Below are 20,674 nucleotides of genomic sequence, written 5' to 3'. Positions count from 1 at the left end.
ACAGCTAGACATTCTATTGACATGTAGACATTCTGTTCCGCAGGTACCCAATGCTTAAACAACACCTACTAGGAACAGTCCTCCTGTTTGAAAAATGGGTATGAAAGTTTAAAGTTTTGAAATACATTATTTCAGAAATACCATTTTAATTCAAACTAATATGTGGTTATTTTTGCAGCAGAATTTGACAATGTTCCACTTGAAAAATGGACAGAGGCTTTGGTAAGTTCCTGGCTGAGGTCCATTGGCATCAAAGAACAATATGTGACCAAACTCAACGAAGAGGAAGTGAATGGGCAGGTTCTTCTGAAATTAACGGAGGACTTTTTGGAAAGAGTAATTCATATGAAAGCTGGACCAGCTCTGCTGATCATCAAGAAGAGGAATGAGCTTGTTGAATCTCTTCAGAGAGTACAAAAAGTCCACCAAAATCAGGACAATGTAAAGAGGGAAGACGGTGATACAAACAGTCCTCCACAGACAACGGGCAAGACTTCAAAGGCCAAGGAAACTGACACACAGACCTTGTCTGGGTTAACCTCAAAGAGAGACTGTAAGCCTAGGCCCTTAGGCAAAGATGGTATTGATTTTACATACATCAAGCACAATGTCCTACAGCCTGAATCTGGGGTTATAGATCTGATCGCTCCCTGTCATGAGTACAAGTCATTTGCTATTGCAGCAACATTAGATCGCCCAAGGCTACAGGCTAAATTTGCCAAAGAGGTTCTCAAATTTGGTACTGGTTGCATGAACATACGAACAAATGGCACCATACATTTTGGTGTAATGGACAGTAGGGATGATGCTGGCTATGTGCATGGGGAGATAATTGGTGTTCCTGTGCCGGAAAAAGACATCTATGTTGATGCTCTTGATCATATAGAGAGATCCTTTTCCTCTGCTGATGGAGAGCATGTGAGACAGTGCATACGGCCACCTCAGTTTATTGAGGTCATTGAGATGAGCAGCTCAGAGAAGAGGTATGTTGTGGAAGTTGACATTGTTCCTGCAATAAGCATTGTGAAGAACAGATGGTACCCTGTTCGTCTTCCTAACTTTAAAGAGAAATCCAACAAGATTGAGCATGAAAAGGAAACCATCTACCGCAGGGTGGGCTCAAAAACAGAACCAGTTAGCGATTCCAATGAGTTTTACCAAAGGGTGCGTGACAGGGATGCCCAGAGAGAGGAGGCTGAACAGTCATGTTTTGACAGCTGTCCAGACGTCAGCCAAGACCTTGGAAGAAAACTAACAATGCTTGTAACCAGTGGCAAGAAATTCATTGAGAAGGAAAAGTGGTACATTCTCATCACAAACAAGTTTGAAAAATTCGACCTAAGCAGCATTGACTTCCTTTTGAATATGAAGATCTTCGCTGTCTTTGACTTTGATGCAGACTCTAAAGTGTCAGGATTGTGCAGTGAGTACTTGAAGCATCATGCTGCAAACTTTCACTTCATGCAAAACTACCAAATTCCCACTGGAATGAGCATCAGTGAATTTGAGAGCCATCTGCATTTGTTTGAACAAACCAGTTGGATATTTTGCAATGGACGCAATGACTTCAAAGGAAATGAGAAACAGTGTGATGAAATGACATGGATCAAAACTAAAATGACTCTCCTCCGAGAATGTGTGTCAGTGATTTGTAAACAGATACTGCCAAAAGACACCTTCTCGGTGGTGTTCCTGCTGACATCGCCTGTTGAAAAACCTCTACTTCACACCTTCTATGAGTTCTTTACTGACATGGAAGGTCATGAGGACATCATATGCATCTCAGAATCAGAAGATAATTTCCAGAAGTGGCAGAGCTTTGCAGAGGGGTCTTGTGGTGCGGAAATGGTTAACCGCTCAAGTATTGTTGGAATGAAAATGAGTCATGTCAATGCGACCCTACAACGCATCCAGCCGATGACTTCACGCGCCTTAAAACACTTGCCAGTCTATGTGAAAGGAGAGTGCAACCTTGAGACTCGTGAGGAAGAAAGGATATATTCCCTCGAAATCCTAAGTGTCAACCACTGTGATGAAACCAGCTCTGACTTTGTTGAAGAACAGAGAGAAAGCATTGAGAGGGAGTTTTATCATGGAGGGAAAGTTAATTGGTTGAATCTTTGGCTTGCTGACAAAAAGCATGTTGGGGAGGTCATCCAGAGGGATGCTTACCAGGAAATTTCTGACCTAATCAATGACAACCTCAAAAGGAATGTTGACCAGCTGCCTGTCAGTTGCTTCAATATATATCATCATCCTGGCAGTGGTGGTAGTACAGTGGCAAGGCAAGTTCTTTGGAGCAGTCGAAAAGTCCTACGATGTTCTGTTGTGAAACCATCATACTCTGCGGCCACAGTGTCAGAGCATGCTTTTCATCTTCGAGAATACGAGGAAAAGAACCCCCAGAAATGCCTTCCAGTTCTCTTGCTTTTGGAAGACTGTGACAAAGAATACCAAGACGATTTAAAGAAAGAACTGGAATTAGCAGTCAACACCAAGAAAATAGCACGTGGAACACTGTGTTTCATTTTGTTGAGTTGCAGGCGGTCCCACAACCCAGAGAGAATGTGTAGAGAGTCCCCCTTGGAGAATGTTGCCATTACGCACAAACTCTCAGATCAGGAAAAGACACTTTTTGCTGGGAAACGAAAGACACTTGAGCAAAAGTACCAGCCAGAGTTCATCTTGACCTTTGTTTTGATGAGTGAAGAATTTGATCATCAGATGATTGTTGAATATGTTCAAAAGTTTGTCACTCATTTGCTTCAAGGGATTGACCATGCATCGGTGGTGACTCGGCTCATTCGCTATGTGGCACTGCTGAATACCTATGTACAGGACTCCTTCATCTCTCAGTCTCACTGTGAGGCCCTGCTTGCCCTCACAATCCACATGGACAGATTTCGTCAGAATGCCTTCGAGAGATCACTGAGTGAACCGGCAAAATTGGTCTTCATACACCTCAGTGATGTCAGGACACACATACAATCAGTCCGAATAATTCACCCCCTGGTTGCCAAGGAAATACTGCAACAGCTCTTAGGTGATCAGCTGCAAAGCCAACTGGCATTGGATCTACTTCGCGAAAATGTGCTGTTTGAGAACAGGTTTGGCAAAGATGATTACGTGAAGTTTCTGCGAGCCCTGTTCATGAGGCGTAGCAGAATAAGCAAAGGTGATGAATCAGACAGTTCCTTCTCCCCACTCATTGATCATGTGCGAGAGAATGAAAGTCCTAAGCATGCAATTGAGCTTCTTACAGAGGCGTACAAGCGTTTCAACAAAGATGCTTTTTTTGCTCAGCAACTTGCCCGTCTCAATTATAGTCATGATCAATTTGAAGATGCAAAACACTGGGCAGAAATAGCAGCATCTAAAATGCCTACCAACTCCTATATACTAGACACACGAGGCCAGGTTTACAGGAGATGGTTCACAGCAAAATGCAAGGCACTTGACAAAGTAACTAAAACACCTGAAAATACTGCAGATTCCATTGATATGGCTCTGAAAGCATTGGAATGCTTTCAGCTGTGTGAAAAGGCAGCAATCGCAGATGTTGAAACCATGAACAACTCAGGCTTTTTTTCTGCAGTTGAGGTTGGATGCAGCCTGCTAAAGCTCCTGTTTTCCCTACAGATCTTCTCTAACAAGAACTACAGCAGTTCAGAGTGCCTGAAATACCTGACCACTGACTACATTCCTGAGCCAGTTATGAAACCATGGGAACATTTTCATGTCAAATTGAAAAACCTTCAGTCCTCAATGCGTGAAACATTGGAGTGGATATCAGAGGACCTGAGCTACTTTCAGACTGATTTGAGCACTGATGAGGAAGAGACAACAGAGAATTGTGAGACGAAAATAAACCACCCCAAGATTTGGCTGGTAACTAAGTTCTCTGTGTATGGAAGGTACTTCTCTGATGCATCTCTCGAAACCATCACAAAACAGTGTCAGTCAAACCCAGCCAGTTTGACTCCCTTTATGAAGCGTATGCTGATTTGTCGCCTTGGTGGGGGAAACATCACCACAATCTTCTCACTTGTAAGTGACCAGAAGGATAAAAACCAAGTAAAAGTACTTGAGGACATCATCTCATTGTACCCAAGGAATCCACTGAGAGCAAGGCTGGATCAGATGGATCTTTCCAACTACATAGCAACTCATATTGCTCTAAGTTGCCTCTCACCTCAGTCTCCAAAACTGGCCACTCTCAAGGATCTTCAGAAACTAAGCCAACAGTTTCCCAATGAGAAGCGTGACTGCGTGCCCAATGCTCTCTTCCTTCTTACATTGCTTTTCTGGCCAGAGGAACATGACACTGAGGATGAGAAGGACCGCAAGTATGGTATAGTTCTCTCAGCGGTGGAGGTCCTTAAGCGCAGTTACTGGACAAAAATGAAGGATATTCCACAGACAAAGAAGAGGATATTCACTCATTTTTTCTTGGGGAATGGAAATGGCTTTGATAAGTTTGTCCACAGAACTAAAGTGGAAAAGATCACAAAACTCCTGAGCGTCTCAGATAATAGAATGAAGTGGGTTCGTGGGGAGGTGTGGACGAAGCCAGAGATTACAGAGCTGTGCAAACGTGCAACTGGCTGGACAGAGGACGGGACTGTGTACCTTGAAGGTCCACGGGAGCGGAAGCTCAAAATCCCTGCTCTATACACAGGTTCAGTGCCTTATGGAAATGAAAACGTCACCTTCTACTTGGGCTTCACATTTAGAGGACCAGTGGCCTACAACATTACAGCAATGTTGTAGTTAAATCAGAGATAACCATGGATTATCATGGGATTCCTATTTACTCTGATTCAGAGAAAACAGACTAGTGAAGTCCAACAGTGAGTTATGATTTATGAAGAGTTTTTCCTTCTCCATAGTCTTAAAACTTGAATGTTTTCATGACTGACTGATATAGCTAAGGTATGCTATGTTGTTGAATCCTACTGTCCTTTCCTACTCTACTCAGACTCTACTCTTCCACATCCTCTCATCGTATCCTCATTCATTCTGTCATTTTATAGCAGCAGAATAGCACCACATGGTTGTACTTTATTTCCTTCAAATGTTCCTGTTCTCTGAACTGTACTGTCACACATATTTTGGTATGATGTGTGTTTTTGAATTCTTGCTGTATATTACATGAGGGTCTTGGTCTGTACTGTCTGCACTTTTATGTAAAAAGGCCTAATTTCATGCCTTTGTGTCAAAAGTTGGACTGACAACTAATGCATTTTATAGGACAAAAAAGGACTTTTAGTTGTACATGCTTATGTTTAATTGAAAACATTTACATGTGTTTTTATACTGTACTTGTACTTTATACATTACTTTATGTGTATGTACACATTTGTACCATCTATCATTTCAGTGCTAGTCTTAATGTTACACAAACTGTTGGGCTTTTGTACACGCTGCTTATCATGTGTAACTGTATATCCAACAGTATATAAACATCTAATATGAACTTGTCTCGGAAAGTAGTATTTCTTATTACTCTGACTGATTAATGTTAATCATTATTAACATGATTATCAACATCTCAGTAAGGTCAGCAATGGGTTAACCATATTGTTTTCAAGAGGAGTTAGTTTAATAGTTAACCTGGTTCAAAGATGGATATCCATTTCCAGATCAACATCTTAATTGGTAATCATAACTAAAGTCAGCGTCTTTTCACCAACTAACATGTTTACTTATCATGTTTCCTTTGATCTAACTGCTGAAAAGTGTAAATTCAAAGGTGATATATATTTTTTTCCACACAGGGCAGTAAAGGCACAGGTAAAAAATATCACAGGGCAGTAAAATTATTTATGTCACTGTGTGAGTGTGAACTTGTCTGTACGCTACGGGTCTCGTTAAAGACGGATGCATATGCATACGATTGAGTAATTGTATAGTTTAATGGACCCGTATGAGACTATAGCTCTTACAGTGGTGTTTTACCCGTTTATTGAATATACTGTTAGAAAAGGAAGAAAATAAAAAGGGTACTTTCACCAGCAGTAAACGTTTCATTGCCACTACATATACGGGGATCCATTACAACATTCACTAACTATACTAAGTAAATTGTAGAGACAGAGCAGCCTATTCATTTCACCTTCCATGTTTATTTTAAAGTTATAGCCTTTCCAGCGCAAAGCTACCCCCAGTGCCATGGCAACCGAACGTCATCGTATCTGAAAAGCTCCGTGGACCCCGTCCCCACTACTACTGGAACGCAGCGTTTTTGTAGTATATTGTAGAAGTGGTCTGTTAGTCGGGGATTATGTTTGTACCTGGCAACCTTATGAGTGATGTGTGATCGCGATATCTGTGTCTTTGAGCCGTAGTTATTAAACGTTACATGCAAGGTGTTCAACACGAATCAGCCTACGAGTACTTTTATTCCTGAACTAAAAAGTACAACAGTTTTCAGATGTCTCCGGTCAGGGGAGCGTATTCGAAAAGCTCAGTTTTCAGTGTCTAAAACTCTAAAATAAGGCTATGTTACATTACAAATACATTTTTTACCCACAATGATGAAATTACACTATCTAGTTTTAAATAACTTGACTCTAAAATATTAACAACCCATTTTTTACTGTGTATTTAGTGTTAATGTGTTGCATTTTGTGCCTATATCGATTCGGAATATCACTTCTTTAGACAGAATTTCCAATTTTACCACCCATTTCTCAACATTGGGGTCAGCAGGCTGCATCAGAATTTCTTCATCATCTGGAGAATCTTGATTTGCCTCAATACTTACATCGCTTGCCGCTCGCTTGTGACACACTGCCACCCAGTGGTTTGGTTTGTGGCAGTAGGAACAAATAGAGCCTGTAAGTAGACGATGGGTAGACTCAAAAACGATCCGCATAAGGATGTAATTCTAGAATGTTGATTGGTTAGGATTAGTTACCAGGCAGGAACGGAAAACACCATTTATTTGATTGGCTAATACGCTGAGCTACAACGTCGTTTGCCTGACATTTAATGTGGTGTCACGTTTAACGCTGCTGTTCAACATTAATAGCAACTGAATTACACGTGTGTTAGGTGTAATCTGTAGCGTTAAATAACATAAACTGAGAGTGATTGATAAAGAATATATGTTACGCATCACAAACACACATAATCGATGGGTTTTTTCAGTGAAAGTTACTTAATTGGTTAGCTTAAATTAAAGTATCTTACGTGAGCTAACTACCTATTGTAACTGTGTTAATTATTGTGTGTTATCGGCAAACGTTCACGTTGTCATGTTGATCCATTAGTAAACTGAGCATATAGATTGATAATCCATTATTAAATTAAGCATTTTCATTGTTTAACTGAACGGCCGATGTTTGACACTGTCTGATAACTGCCATAGCTACGCTAGCTAGCTACTGTACTTGGTTAGCTCAAGCTAGCACTCTAACAAACACATACATACACAATCGATAGGTTTTTGTGAAAATGATTTAATTGGTTATCTTAAATGACAGTAATTTATGCAAGATAACTAACTAGCTATATACGGTGTACATATTTTTTGTTTGCCATTCTCTTAAACTGATTTCAATAACCTGTAGTATGCATCGGAGTTCAGGGGGCTTAGCATTTCTAGGTTGCTACATTGTTTTGTATATATTTTGCATTTGCGCATAGTGTTACGGACAGGTAGTAGCAACTTCGTGACATGAGGAGTAGACGTTCAAGGTAAGAGATGTGTTGTCAAAATCAATTAAACCCATTGCGACCAAGATACAATGTCAACAGGTTGACTACCAGGCTAAGCCAACGCATCATTTAGCTACATTAGCTTGCTGCTATGTATTTTCCACGGTTGAAAAGTTCGGTGAACAAGTCGGTTGTGTGTTTAGTATTGTTTAAAAGTCAGGCATACGACGTTGTAGCTCAGCGAAAAAATAGAGGTCTTGGTATTAGCCAGTTCCTGCCTGGTAACTTATCTTAACCAATCAACATTCTAGAATTACATCCGTATGCGGATCGTTTTTGAGTCTACCCATCGTCTACTTACAGAGCCTTTTGCTGGGCACTTGCCTTGGTTCCATTTGTGCTGTGGGTCTTTTCCACACTTTGCAGTAGGGAATAGATCTTTAACTGGCATGTGGCATCAGGAAGTACATGCCACTGGCAGGAGGCGGGACATGCCAGTGAGCCGCCAATCAGCAGCATCGACCGCTGACAGCCAATTGCACGAACAAATACTGAGCGAGAAGTGTTTACAGGATTAAATTAAAGTTTGTAGTTAAAATGTTATTTAGCTACAAGCTAATAAATGTTGTAGCACACCTACCGTGTGGAACAGACATGTCATTAGTCTAATATGTAGACCTATAAGTAAATATCAAGTGTTTACATAATTAAATTAAAGTTCGTAGTCAAAATGTTATTTAGCTACAGGCTAATAAATGTTGTGGTAGACCTACCGTGTGTTGAATATTAAAGTTTCAGTACGTATAACGTTATAGTTTGATGAACGATAACAAGCTCCTTTTACAGTCAAGTAGGCTATTGCTTTTACCGTGGTAAAGATAATTTCAGCCTTTATATTATAATACAACAGAGCAATCCAGCATAATTACATTACTTGAGTGTTAACTCCACTCCAGTGTGCGGTATTTAAAGAAATAAAATGTTCTCGCTGCCGACTGTGTGTCGAAAACTTTATTTATTGGACATACTAATATTTGAGCTATGCCAGAACAATCAGATATCAGGTTCACAAAAAAAATAGATACTTTAATAAGACATCATAATACAAAATATTTTGGGTCAGATGGGCACAGCATAACATAAAGGTCCTTACAGCTTTTGCATTACTTGAATATTGTATGCTATCTATGCCTTGTTTCAATCAATTTAAACATAGGAAAACCAGACATATTTATGAATGTAGTACTTGAACAGAAAAATTAGATTTATAACAAATGATTTCCCCTCCCGTTCTCATCCCTTGAGTGTATAATTTAGCATGAGTCAAATGTTGCTGAACATCTTGGATACAGGTTAGAAGCGGGTTTTTTGTAAATGCCTATTCATTAAAATCAATAAAAGGACATTTTTGGTATCTGAAGGTTGCAGTTCACAAGAGAAGAGTGTGACACTTACAGAAGGAGAGATTTTGCTGAAAAGTCATATACGGTAGCAGGAGTGAATTATTCCCATACGACATTCATTAACAGCCAACAAAATGAGTCTTACTCTTAAGGTTTAGTTAGATTGTGTAAATCACAACAGGAACGATTTTATGAGATGTCTGTACAATCCATTTCTGAAATGCCTTGCCTGGTGGAAGCAGACTGTTGTAGAAGTTCCTCAATTTCTTGAGTTTCCTTTTTGTCTGTTGTCGGGTCTGTGTCTCTCTTCCTGAAACAACCACCACTTACAAACACAGCGGTGTGAGCATTGTTTTGTTTTGTTTTGGCACTGACAGTGCCATTGGCCCATGTGGGTGTCAAAATACACCCTTGTCCTGCCAAAATGACACCAGCTATCATGTTCTCCTGTGAAAACTGAAAAATGAATGAATCTTTCAGGCGGTCTTTGATTTTCCCAAAAAATGGGGAAAACGCAATTAACTTCTTCAGAAAGGGCCTTCCTCTGTAGCTGCTGGCACTCCTCCTGCCGTGTGGTGGAGAGAAGTCCCTGATCCGTAAAGAGGCAGCCATCAGAGGTGGGGGTGCAGAGTAACACACACCCTGATTCGTCCTAATTAGGTGGTCCCGGGAATTCCACTCTCTGCCTCTACCTTCATAAAGACCCTACAGATAGACACCTCACATGCCAACTTCTGGACCTCCACAGAAGGTTCATGACAGGACATATCTTTAAAATAGGAAAATGCAAAACAGAACCAGATAAATATAATGACGTGATATAAGGTAGAAAAGAAGAATGTATTTGAGCTAGACATAGATGACATTAATATAACGGTGTACCTTTATGTTCCTGCTTTTCTGTGACTTTAAGACCTGCAACATGAAAAGAACAAAATCAAATCAAAATAGGGGACCAACAGGAAGTCAAGGGTAGCATTTTAACAGTAAAACTAATTTTAATTTGCACAAACCATGATTTGAAAGGTGCTTCTTAAAGTTCTGGGCACGCGTCAGGACATTCTGACACCTGGGACAGTGCCAATGGCACCTTTTCATCTCCCCCCCTCCACTTCCACAAAAACAGGGAATGGTGAATTTGACTGTAAGGAAAGGTTCATTTTAATACCTTCTCATTTGCTGACATGTATACATTAGTAATTCAATGCAAAAGTAATTTATGAAACCGTACAAGTTGTTTAAGAATGGGTTTTTTAATACACTCACTCCTGCCACTGGATTCAAAATATATGGCATTTTTTAAATGCCGAAACCGCATGTGCTCTGCTGTGCACATGACAACTTTTCTGCAGTACTTGCAGTTGTCTGTGCCTCCTCCGAGTTCTTCCTCTGAGGTAAACTCAAAGCATGTACCTGCACAAACATTGTATTAAACACGGGTATTACAATGTACCACAAAAATAAACCTTGCAAACTCAAGCAACTAAATGCTGAGAGGTATTCTTACCTGACATAATGAAAGGTCTGGGTCTGGGTATTTGGCTGCGAAGCTGAAAAGTCACTAAAACAGAAAAGCATTCCACAATTACACTTTGTGTATTATGAGCTTAAACAAGTTGTTCTAATTGTAGTCTAACCGTTACTCCATTTTTTTAAACACTTAAAATAAACAATTTAAAAGTAAGTTATTTTCATCTAATGTCAATATTCATGGAAGCCTATAGAGGACTTTAATACCACAATATTAAAAGGACGTATTTCCACAATAGCTTTAGAATTTTCCATTGTATGTGTTATTTGAGTAAAAATGTAAATGAAAATGCAATAATCCAATTTGCATTTTTATATACTTGTATGGGTGTTTATGACATGAAAATGTTAAAGCTGTTTGACATTTGATTTTTAAATTTGTATCCCGCTGTACAGTGGACAATATTCAAATGTTTATTCAAATTTAAAAATGAAAATGTAGTATAAACAATGGTACCTGATTTTTCATTTGTGTAAGCAATATTTAAGTCACAATTCAAATTAAAATGCAATTTTCTAACAATTAAAAAATGAATATGGCATTTCATTTTCAAAGACGTAACTTGCTGTACAGTGGACAATGAAAGAAATGTAATTAAAAAAAAATATTTGTCTTGGTAGCCCATCCCCCTATTTTTTTCATTCGTCCTTTTAAACGGTTAAGCCCGCCTATCATTTTGAGCTACCATACTACTGACAGCCTGAGCTACCCCTAGCTCGACCTGAGGAGGGAGTGCATGCACAGTTTGTCTAGGTAGCCCATCCTGAGTGGTACCTCAGTTTGTCAGAACACCGGGTCGAAAATGACCTGAACGTTACGTGTCATAATGACTGCTCTCTCTTTGGAAGCAGTGACACTCACCTCAGAGGGGTGCTAACTTCATTACTCAGTTGAGCCAGTTTTTAAAATAATGACTAAAACATTGCCTGAAATTAGACTGAAATTAAAACTGAGTTCCACTGACTAATTCTTGACTAAAACCAAAAAAAATTACTAAAATATGACTTTAAACCAACTACACTTTTCAGTAAACGACTAAGACTAAATTTAAATTTCTTGTCAAAATTAACACTGCTTTCATATCATTCTCAGAGGCTGACATGAATTCACCAGTTAGTTGTTACCATCATCATAACTAACACTTTTAAAAGTGTCGATTACAAGTTCACACACCATTGGTTGACAGCCTACAACTACAGGTAATGCTAAAAGGCTTAGAATTTAATCTCCACCATAAAATTACAAATATTACAAAAAACAAACTCACCACTCAGGCGACTGGTAATTTTAGCAGAAATGTGTTCCTGTGTAGTTTTACCAATAAAACCAATATTAATTATTTTTAGCTGGTGTATTTTATTTCTTGCGTCTCCCTCAAATAAATTACCTCAGAATGACAGGATGACTGCTGGAGCGACTTTAAACTCCCAATTAACATTGAGAGATTTTACAAGTAACGATTCCAGCCAATCAGAGAGTCGTAAAGTAAAACTTCCAATCACACAAGATTTAACTCCCGGGGTGGTCAAGGGTAGGGTTTGAGGTCACGTGATATATTTCCAGCCCTAGGACGCCATTTTGGAGGAAAGTTTAGAATTTCTGACACATAGGAAGAAAAAAAGAGGAGGAGATAACGAAAAGTTTGACGTGAGGGAAAACAATCTCTCATGGTGAATTGAACACGAGGAGAAATGGACGAGGTTGCGGAGAGTGGACAAGGGTGAGAAACGGAGGCGGTAGCAGAATTGAGTGAGGAGATGGAGGATGAGGAAGCGGGAGAAACAAACCTTGGAAAATGGGAGAAAGTAACATCTAGGAAGGAGAAAAGAAGAACAAAATAGTGGTAATAGTTCATATGATAGTCTGGATTCGGGTGAGGAAAATCTTAGCGTAAATGTAAGACAACAGGAAGAAATAAAGGTAAAACTTCAGTTTGATTCTCCTTGTTGTTTAAACCCACTGAAGATGTCTAAAGCGTTACACAACGCTGTAGGAACTGTGTCAGTTAAGCCATTGAGAGAGTTTAATTATTACATGCGTTGATTGCAGACAAAAAGACCTTTTGGTTAAAATGACAACTTTGGAGGGGAAGAAAATCAAGTGTGTTTTGTGGGAGAGGAAAAGAATAGTACAAGGAGTGATCACAGGGGTCTCAACTGAGTTGACCAACGAAGAGATTATGAGAAATGTGACGGGAGCTAGGGTGGAAAGAGTGAAGAGGTTGATGTATAACAAAGACGGGGTGAAGGAGAGTTTATCCATACTGTTGTCCATGAGAGAGAAAATGTTACCAACAAGAATTAGGGTAGGCTACATGAGCTACCAAGTGCGTGAGTACATCCCACCGCTGTGGCAAGTGTGGAGGAGAGGATCATGAGTATGGTAAATGTAAGCAAGGTACTAAGGTTAAATGCTGTAATTGTGGTGGCGAGCATAGTGCTGCATAGGGCTGGGCGGTATGACGGTATATACCGTGCAACGGTAGAAATGTGTCTACCGGGAGAGATTTGGCCATACCGTTTCAACCGCGGTATACTCTTATTTTGAAATCCAATCGATTTATTTTTAGATAATGACCTCCGAACTATACTTCATCCCTCTTATTATACAGTAACTCGCCAAAACAATAGACATTCCTCCAAAAATACCTCTAACGATTTTGTTGCCGTTTTGTGATTTCTGCTGAGAAAAAATAGTTCTTCCGGCAGATAGAACTCTAAAGTTTCAGGTGTTGCGTAGCAACCCATTACTTCCCGTTATGTTAAATGACCGGACTACTTGCGAAATGATATGAAAGATGGTCAGCGGTCATTACATTTTCGCAGCAGTGAAAATAAAGAAATTACAGACATGCCAACGTTGGGGTGGCCCATTCAAATCAACGGAACTTTTTGGAACATTCTGAAGAGCCGTATAATACGATACCCAGTACAATTTTTAAGCACATAACCGGCAAGGACTGTCATGCCTACTTGTTGAGTAATCCTCGACTGTTGGGCAAGATTCAAGATACTGAAAAATATGGACTGAAAAGTGTCTAGTGTAGGCATTTATTTTTCAGTATTTCAAAGTGAATGAGCTGTGAGAGCACAAGAACAGTGAGCGTCTAGCAGCGATTATCATATACATGTATGTATGTCAACAGCGATTACGACCAAACCAACAAGATTTTTAGTAACATGGAGACAAAACTTTTTTTGGTACTCCACGTAGATCATAAACCCTTGAATATAAAAACGACTCAGTGAAATTGGTTGAGAAATATAAAAGCTATAGTGCTTTTTATCCAGAAAAACCGCAGCCCCATCATTTACTTGCGTCTGTTTACAGACCAGTCATCACCTCGTCATCACGTTAGCACGTCGCAGCAACGGGCTGAGGCGGTCAATGGAGCGTCTATGTACAGTATATAAGTCTATGTGTAATGGCCAACTTCTTAATTTTTTTTATTTGAATATGTGGCCATATAAAGAAAATCTCATAATTATTGCGTTAACATATGGACACACATTGAAAAGAAAGTTTTAACACTTGAGTTATCTTCTGAAAGTACATTAAAGACCACTGAAACATAAGCACTGGACTAAATGCCACAGAAAGATTTTTTCCTTTACATACACTTTGCTTTTATTTTACTATTTAAAGATTGAATGGATACTGGCCACTATTGCTTAAGCCAATAGCCTATTGAGGCAGTATTATTTCTGCACCTTAGTGTTCTTAAGGGTCAATAAATAAATGTCTGTGGACACATTTCGCCACCGCTGAAGTGTCCTCTTTTTCAAAAACCCAAATCTGGTCACCCTACGTATAATAAACCGTGATATATACAGTAACCGTGATATAAAATTACAAATACCGTGATAGAAGATGTTGGTCATATCGCCCACCCCTAGTGCTGCATATAAAGGGTGTGATGCGCATTAACGCGCAGCAGAGGTTCAGCGAATTAAAGTGGAAGAAAAGGTGACATATGCTGAAGCAATAAAACAAGTTAATGCAAAAAAGGAAACAGCGATACCATCAGGAGCTGGTCCATGAATACCTGGACAGAAACAGCACTGGCTAAAAGGAAGTATTGGCGTGACTTTTGTGGTAAGATATGGGCAGAAGTAAAAGTGGGTAATGTTTGGAGCATGATTAAAAAGATGGGAGGCATTAGAAGGGAATTCTCTATAGAATAGGCAGTGACCAATCAAGAGAAAGCTGAGATGCTTGCAAAAGGTTTTATCAAGGTTCATAGCTCAAAAAACCTAACAGATGAAGACTTATCTTGGAGACTTAAAGTAATGGAGGAAACACATAGAAAAAGCATATGATATGCTATGGAAGGAGGGGTTGTTAATGAAGTTGAATAGGATGGGCATAGGTGGGAAGATGTTCAATTGGATCAGGGACTTCTTAAAATAAAGAACTATAGAAGTAAGAGTTGACTTTTCCAAGACTTATTCTATAGAAAATGGTACACCTCAAGGTAGTGTATGCAGTCCAGTGGTTTTCAACTTAATGATTAATGATATTTTTGATTCAATAGATGATGTAAGAATAAACAGAGCATTATATGCTGATGATGGAGCTTTGTGGACAAGAGGGCGTAAGATAGGAAAGCTAAAATGCAACTAGCTATTAACAAGGTTGAGAAATGGGCATTTGAATGGGGTTTTCATTTATCTGTGGAAAAAAACTCGTCCTGACAAACACCTGGCTCTATCCCGGACTACTAAATGCCTGGATGACATCCAGCACTGGATGAGCAACAACTCCCTTCAGCTCAATGGCAGCAAGTCAGAGCCCATTCTTATTCTTATACACATAAAATCCATCTGCCAAACTTCATTCTACCACCTGAGAAACATCTCAAGGCTGAGACCCTCTCTACCGAAACATGCTGCAGAAAAGCTGGTGCACACATTCATCAGCTCCCGTCTTGACTGCTACAACTCTCTGCTGGCAGGTCTACCAGCGAAAACCATTCAGAGGCTGCAGTATGTTCAGAACAGTGCTGCCCGGGTTCTCACTCGGACATGGAAATCGGAACACATCACCCCAGTCCTCCACTCCCTCCACTGGCTTCCAATCAACCAAAGAATACTTTTCAAAGTCCTTCTCCTAGTTCACAAGGCCATAAACACTACCGGCCCAACCTACCTCCAGGACCTAATCACCCCTCATTTCACATCAAGGACACTTAGGTCCGGAAACTCAAACCTCATTGCAGTTCCCCGGACAAAATTGACTAATATGGGAGATCATGCCTTCTCCTCACTGGTCCACGACTCTGGAACAAGTTCCCGGAGAACATCACTGCTTTTTAATCTCACCTCAAAACCCATTTATTTATCTCTGCCTTCACCTAAAGTCCTGGTCTTTGTCTTTGTTTTATTTTATTTTCTGTGTTGTTTTTAGAATGCATTGTCTTAATTGCTCTGTCCAAAATTACTCTGTTTTTAATACATATTATTCGATCTCATTATAATCTTATTACTTGTTTTAAATTAATTTATTATCTTTTTTTGGTATATTATATTATCCTATTTTCTGCACTTCATTGGCACTTCTATTACTTTGTATTATTGTTGTTGTGACAGTATGTTAAGCACCTTGAGATTTCTTTGTATTTTAAAGTGTGCTATACAAATGAAATCCATTATTATTTATTATTTGTCATATGTTTTTCAAAGAAAATAACTAATCCTGCTATAGAAATTAAGCTATATGGACAAGTTTTAAAGCAAGTCAATACCATTAGGTACCTGGGAGTGTGGTTTGATGTAAAGTTAACGTTTAAGGAACACATTCAGAAGATGATTGAGAAGTGCAAGAAGGGTATTAATGTCTTGAAATGCTTAGCAGGGTACAACTGGTACAACTATATCAAAGACACACCTTAACGAACTTGACAGAATGCAGGCTAAAAGTCTCAGAATATGTTGTGGTGCATTTAGAACTTCTCCTGTACCATCGCTGAAAGTAGAGACAGGAGAAATGCCTTTACACCTCAGGCGTCTGAAATTGAGTATGGCTTATTGGGTCAATTTAAAAGGACATAATACATCTCATCCTACTAAGGAGGTCCTTAATGAATGTTGGGAATATGGCAGGTCTCAGATCTGTAGCTTTGGCTGGGATGCTAACAGATTAGCAAGTCAGTTGGAGATAGAGGATATAACATGCAGTAAGACTTTGCCTCTGGCAACAACCTCACCTTGGTTATTTTGTTCCCCTAGGGCAGGGGTACTCAATTAAAAACCCAAAAGGTCCACTCGCCAAATTTCCATTCAGTCCAGGGTCCGGACGGTCAAAATCCAAAAACATAACTCCAACAAAAACGTTCGAACTATGCACAAAAGGTGATGTGGCCTTATTTGTGTGAAAGGTGACACTTTTTTGTGGTTTAAACTTGTCCATAAAAGGTGTGAAGGCCAGGCGGAGGCACTGATGTAAGTGTTCATTAGTGAGTGTGCTCCTGTATTTGTTTTTCACCACATTCATGGTTGAAAAGGCAGACTCGCAACAGTATGTTGAGGTATGCACGCTCTTATTGTGTGGCTGATGTGTGCACGCTCTAGTTGTGTGGCTAACTATTACACTGCATGTTGCTTGGTATGATTGCAGATGGTTTATTTTTCTGCCCCTTACCTCAGAGTTCTGCCTGTATTTTTGGTCGAAATGTGCATGCTTTGTTTCATAGTGACGTTTCACGTTACCAATTTTGACAAGGGCAACCGTCTCGTTGCAGATTAAACACATCGGTTTTGTGCTCCCCACAGGCAGCACAAATGCATACTTGTCAGTCCACTCTGTCTTAAATTAGCGATTTTTGGAATCAACTTTTCGTTTTTTGTCGGGTTTAAAGCACGCGATGATTTTTGTTTGCTGAGAAAAAGATACCGTTCACAAATCTATCTGCCCGTGTTTTTGCCATTGACACACACAACCTGCATGACCCACAGAGCTCGCGGCCAACATTGAGTGAGTGAGTTGTCATAGTGATGTTATTACAGCTCCTGATTGGACCTCTGGATTGGACACGGAAGATAGAAACCACATCGAGTAGGAAAAAAATATATAGCGCGAAATCACGCACCAATGATCATGATTAAATTAGAATGTTGATTTTGGCTTCGGTCCAAATTTGATTGCGTCTGGGTCCGGATCCGGACCGCGGTCCGCCTATTGAGTACCCCTGCCCTAGGGTGATAATAGAAACGAAAGACAATGTAGGGCAGTATCTAGGGAATATGTGGACAATACTACAAAAATGTATACAGACGCATCAAATGATTATGAGGGTAAGACTGGCATCGGGGTGTATATTCCTGAGTCTGAAATATATATTAAAAAGAGAGCTACTGATCATTTATCCATTTTTGCAGCTGAAATGGCAGCCATCATAATCGCATTACAATGGCTAGAAGAGGCTAGGCTCCCTAAAGCAATAATTTGTTCTGACTGTCATCTCACATCTATTCAAAATGGAGAATCAGCATGTAACCAGGATCTATTGAATGAAATCAATCAAATCATATTTGCAATTAATCAACAGGAAAGGACCGTTTGTGTGGGTTCCTGCTCATAAAGGTGTTGAAGGGAATGAGGAAGCAGACAAGCTGGCAAAAGAGGCAACGAAAGAAGAGGAGGTTCAATTAAGCATTCCACTCAGTAAATCAGATATCAAGGTACTCATCAAACTTAAAAATGAATACAATGTGGAAGTCTGAATGGGATAAGGAGGAAAAGGGTAGGCATCTTTACAACTTACAACAAGAAATCTCAGGGAAAAAGAATAGTTACATAAACAGACAGGAGAAGGTCTGGTTTTACAGAATGAGGATGGGTCACACTGCTCTAAACAGTCATTTATTTATCCTAAACAAACATCCATCTGGAGGTTTGTGGAGTCAGAGAGGATGTAGAACATGTTCTGTTAAACTGTGAAAGATTCTCTAGACAGAGAGAAAAACTGAAAAGTGCGGTTAGTGCAGCAAAGAAAGTTTTCTCCTTGGAGACGTTATTGGGTGAGCCAAGATCAGGAAATATTACTAGTTCCATATTATCATTTATCAAAGACACACAGTTAGCGAATAGGATTTAGAACTTTTAGATTTAGATTTTTGTTTTTGTTTTAATTGACTTTTTTTCTTTAAAAGATCCCCAATGAACTGCACCTCAGTCCAGTAGATGGCGGTAATATACTTAGCTTGTAAACTGCCATAAAACACAACAGAAGGAGAAGAAGAAGCTTTAACTCCCTCTCACACTTTGTGCAGTTTTTTGTTGAACTGACTGATGCTTCTTTTCGAGTAAAGTTTCCTTTGTTGTGCATTTTCTTACCTGGTAGGAAGTGCTTCGGTTTAACAGACACTGCTGATATTTGTGAATCCTCATCTCTGACGATTTTCGTCTGTTTTTGTGAAGCTTCAAACTGCTGAGTTATTCCTATGGCCTTGTTTAACGTGAGGTCCTCGCCTCTTTCGAGCAGCCGCTCTTTGACTCGTTTATCTCTCACTCCCGCGATAATGGCGTCGATTAGCATGTCATCGGGGTCAGTGTACTCACAGTTCATCAGAATGAGCCTCAAATCTTTCAGGAACTTATCGAAACTTTCGGTTGGCCCCTGTTTTCTTTGTTTGAAACGGTGCCTGGCTATCCTTTTGTTTTTTCTTGGTCTGATATAATTGGCAAATTTATCCAATACCTTAGCCGGATCTTCCTTTTCTCCTTCTCCCCAGACTAGCGCCTTGTAGACTTCTCTGCCCTTTTCTCCGATCCATGTACCTAGCCAGCCTGCCTGTCGCTTAGCCACTAGGTCGGAGAGGGGACCATCAAAGACGAACGTGACGTGACTACGGAATCTTTCAAACTCTTGATATAAATCAGAGGCGTCCCAATCGATCTTGGGGTGTTCGAACTGCGACAAAGCCATTTTTGTGCAGTTTTCTGACACCATGTAATGTATTCCGCTCAACGTACACGGTTTAAGCTTCGAGAATGCAGTAGGGAATAGATATTTAACTGGCATGTGGCATCAGTCAGGAAGTACATGCCATGGCAGGAGGCGGGACATGCCAGTGAGCCGCCAATCGGCAGCATTGACTGTTGACAGCCAATTGCACGAACGAATTCATGGGTACCAAAGACGTCACTTCCGTGACGCCTGCCGCCATCTTTGTGTCCGACTCAACCGTTATTCCCATTGTATTATAAGATTTTTGTACCCAATAGTAGCTAGTTAGTCATATATATTAATATATATATTAATAATATAATAATAATAATAGAAATATAATACTAGTATTGTTTTCTATTGATATGTTCTTCAAATTTAGACTTTTTAAATGTAGTATTTTCTAATTATAGTGGTTAGTTAGTTAGCCATCATAGTTAGCTAGCGAACAGTCATGACTACGAACATAGCACATCTAAATGAGACAGAAAGACAGCAATATTTAGAAAAAATGTATTTTGTCTCATAAAGTCTGCCCCAACTCTCTTTTCCCGACGTATACATTTATCTTGTACACAATCCATCCCCATACACCGGAGATAGCCTGAAGGCTTTCAAGAGCAGAATCAGGTTTTATTGGCCAAGTAAGTTTGCACAAACAAGGAATTTGACTTGGTAAAGTGACTCTCAGTGTGCATACACAAAATATACATTACAACACAATACAATACAAAACAAACAGTGCAACGGTCTAAGAAGTTTAAGAAAGTATATACACAAGGCGGAATGGCTATATACAGTAGCTGTGAAACAGTAGTGCAAAGAAGAAGTGGAGAGTGCGAGAAGTGCAGGGATAAATATATAAATATATATGCTACAGTGGGTTAGCTGTTCAGTAGTGAGACGGCGAGGGGGAAGAAACTGTTTTTGTGTCTGGAGGTTTTGGCGAACAGTGATCTGTAGCGTCTACCAGAGGGGAGGAGTTTGAATAGTTTGTGTCCGGGGTGTGAGGGGTCTGCAGTGATTTTTTCTGCCCGTTTCCTGACTCTGGAGGTGTACAGGTCTTGGATGGTTGGATGGATTCCTAAGCTGGCGCAGGAAGTACATCCTCTGCTGGGCCTTCTTGATGAT

The 20,674-nt window shown here is 39.8% G+C and overlaps 2 protein-coding genes across 2 annotated transcripts; one reads left to right on the top strand and one right to left on the bottom strand.

Annotated features, from left to right (window-relative positions):
* The first annotated feature begins 94 nt into the window (after positions 1-94).
* LOC116223615 (sterile alpha motif domain-containing protein 9-like) lies at positions 95-4,770 on the top strand. Its single transcript, XM_031580958.1, has 2 exons — positions 95-98; positions 182-4,770. Exons 1-2 carry the CDS (start codon positions 95-97, stop codon positions 4,768-4,770), a joined length of 4,593 nt encoding a protein of 1,530 aa, XP_031436818.1.
* Positions 4,771-9,665: 4,895 nt separating this feature from the next.
* Positions 9,666-19,818, bottom strand: LOC105909398. Its single transcript, XM_031580623.2, has 6 exons — positions 18,931-19,818; positions 10,573-10,626; positions 10,332-10,478; positions 10,079-10,207; positions 9,948-9,980; positions 9,666-9,834 (listed from the first exon to the last, which is right to left on the bottom strand). Exons 1-6 carry the CDS (start codon positions 19,616-19,618, stop codon positions 9,722-9,724), a joined length of 1,164 nt encoding a protein of 387 aa, XP_031436483.1. The 5' UTR covers positions 19,619-19,818; the 3' UTR covers positions 9,666-9,721.
* Positions 19,819-20,674: the final 856 nt, after the last annotated feature.

Source organism: Clupea harengus, chromosome 14 (assembly GCF_900700415.2).
Source record: "Clupea harengus chromosome 14, Ch_v2.0.2, whole genome shotgun sequence".
NCBI lineage: Eukaryota > Metazoa > Chordata > Actinopteri > Clupeiformes > Clupeidae > Clupea > Clupea harengus.
Note: the sequence above shows the minus strand (reverse complement) of the source record. Positions and strands in the feature narration are given on the sequence as shown.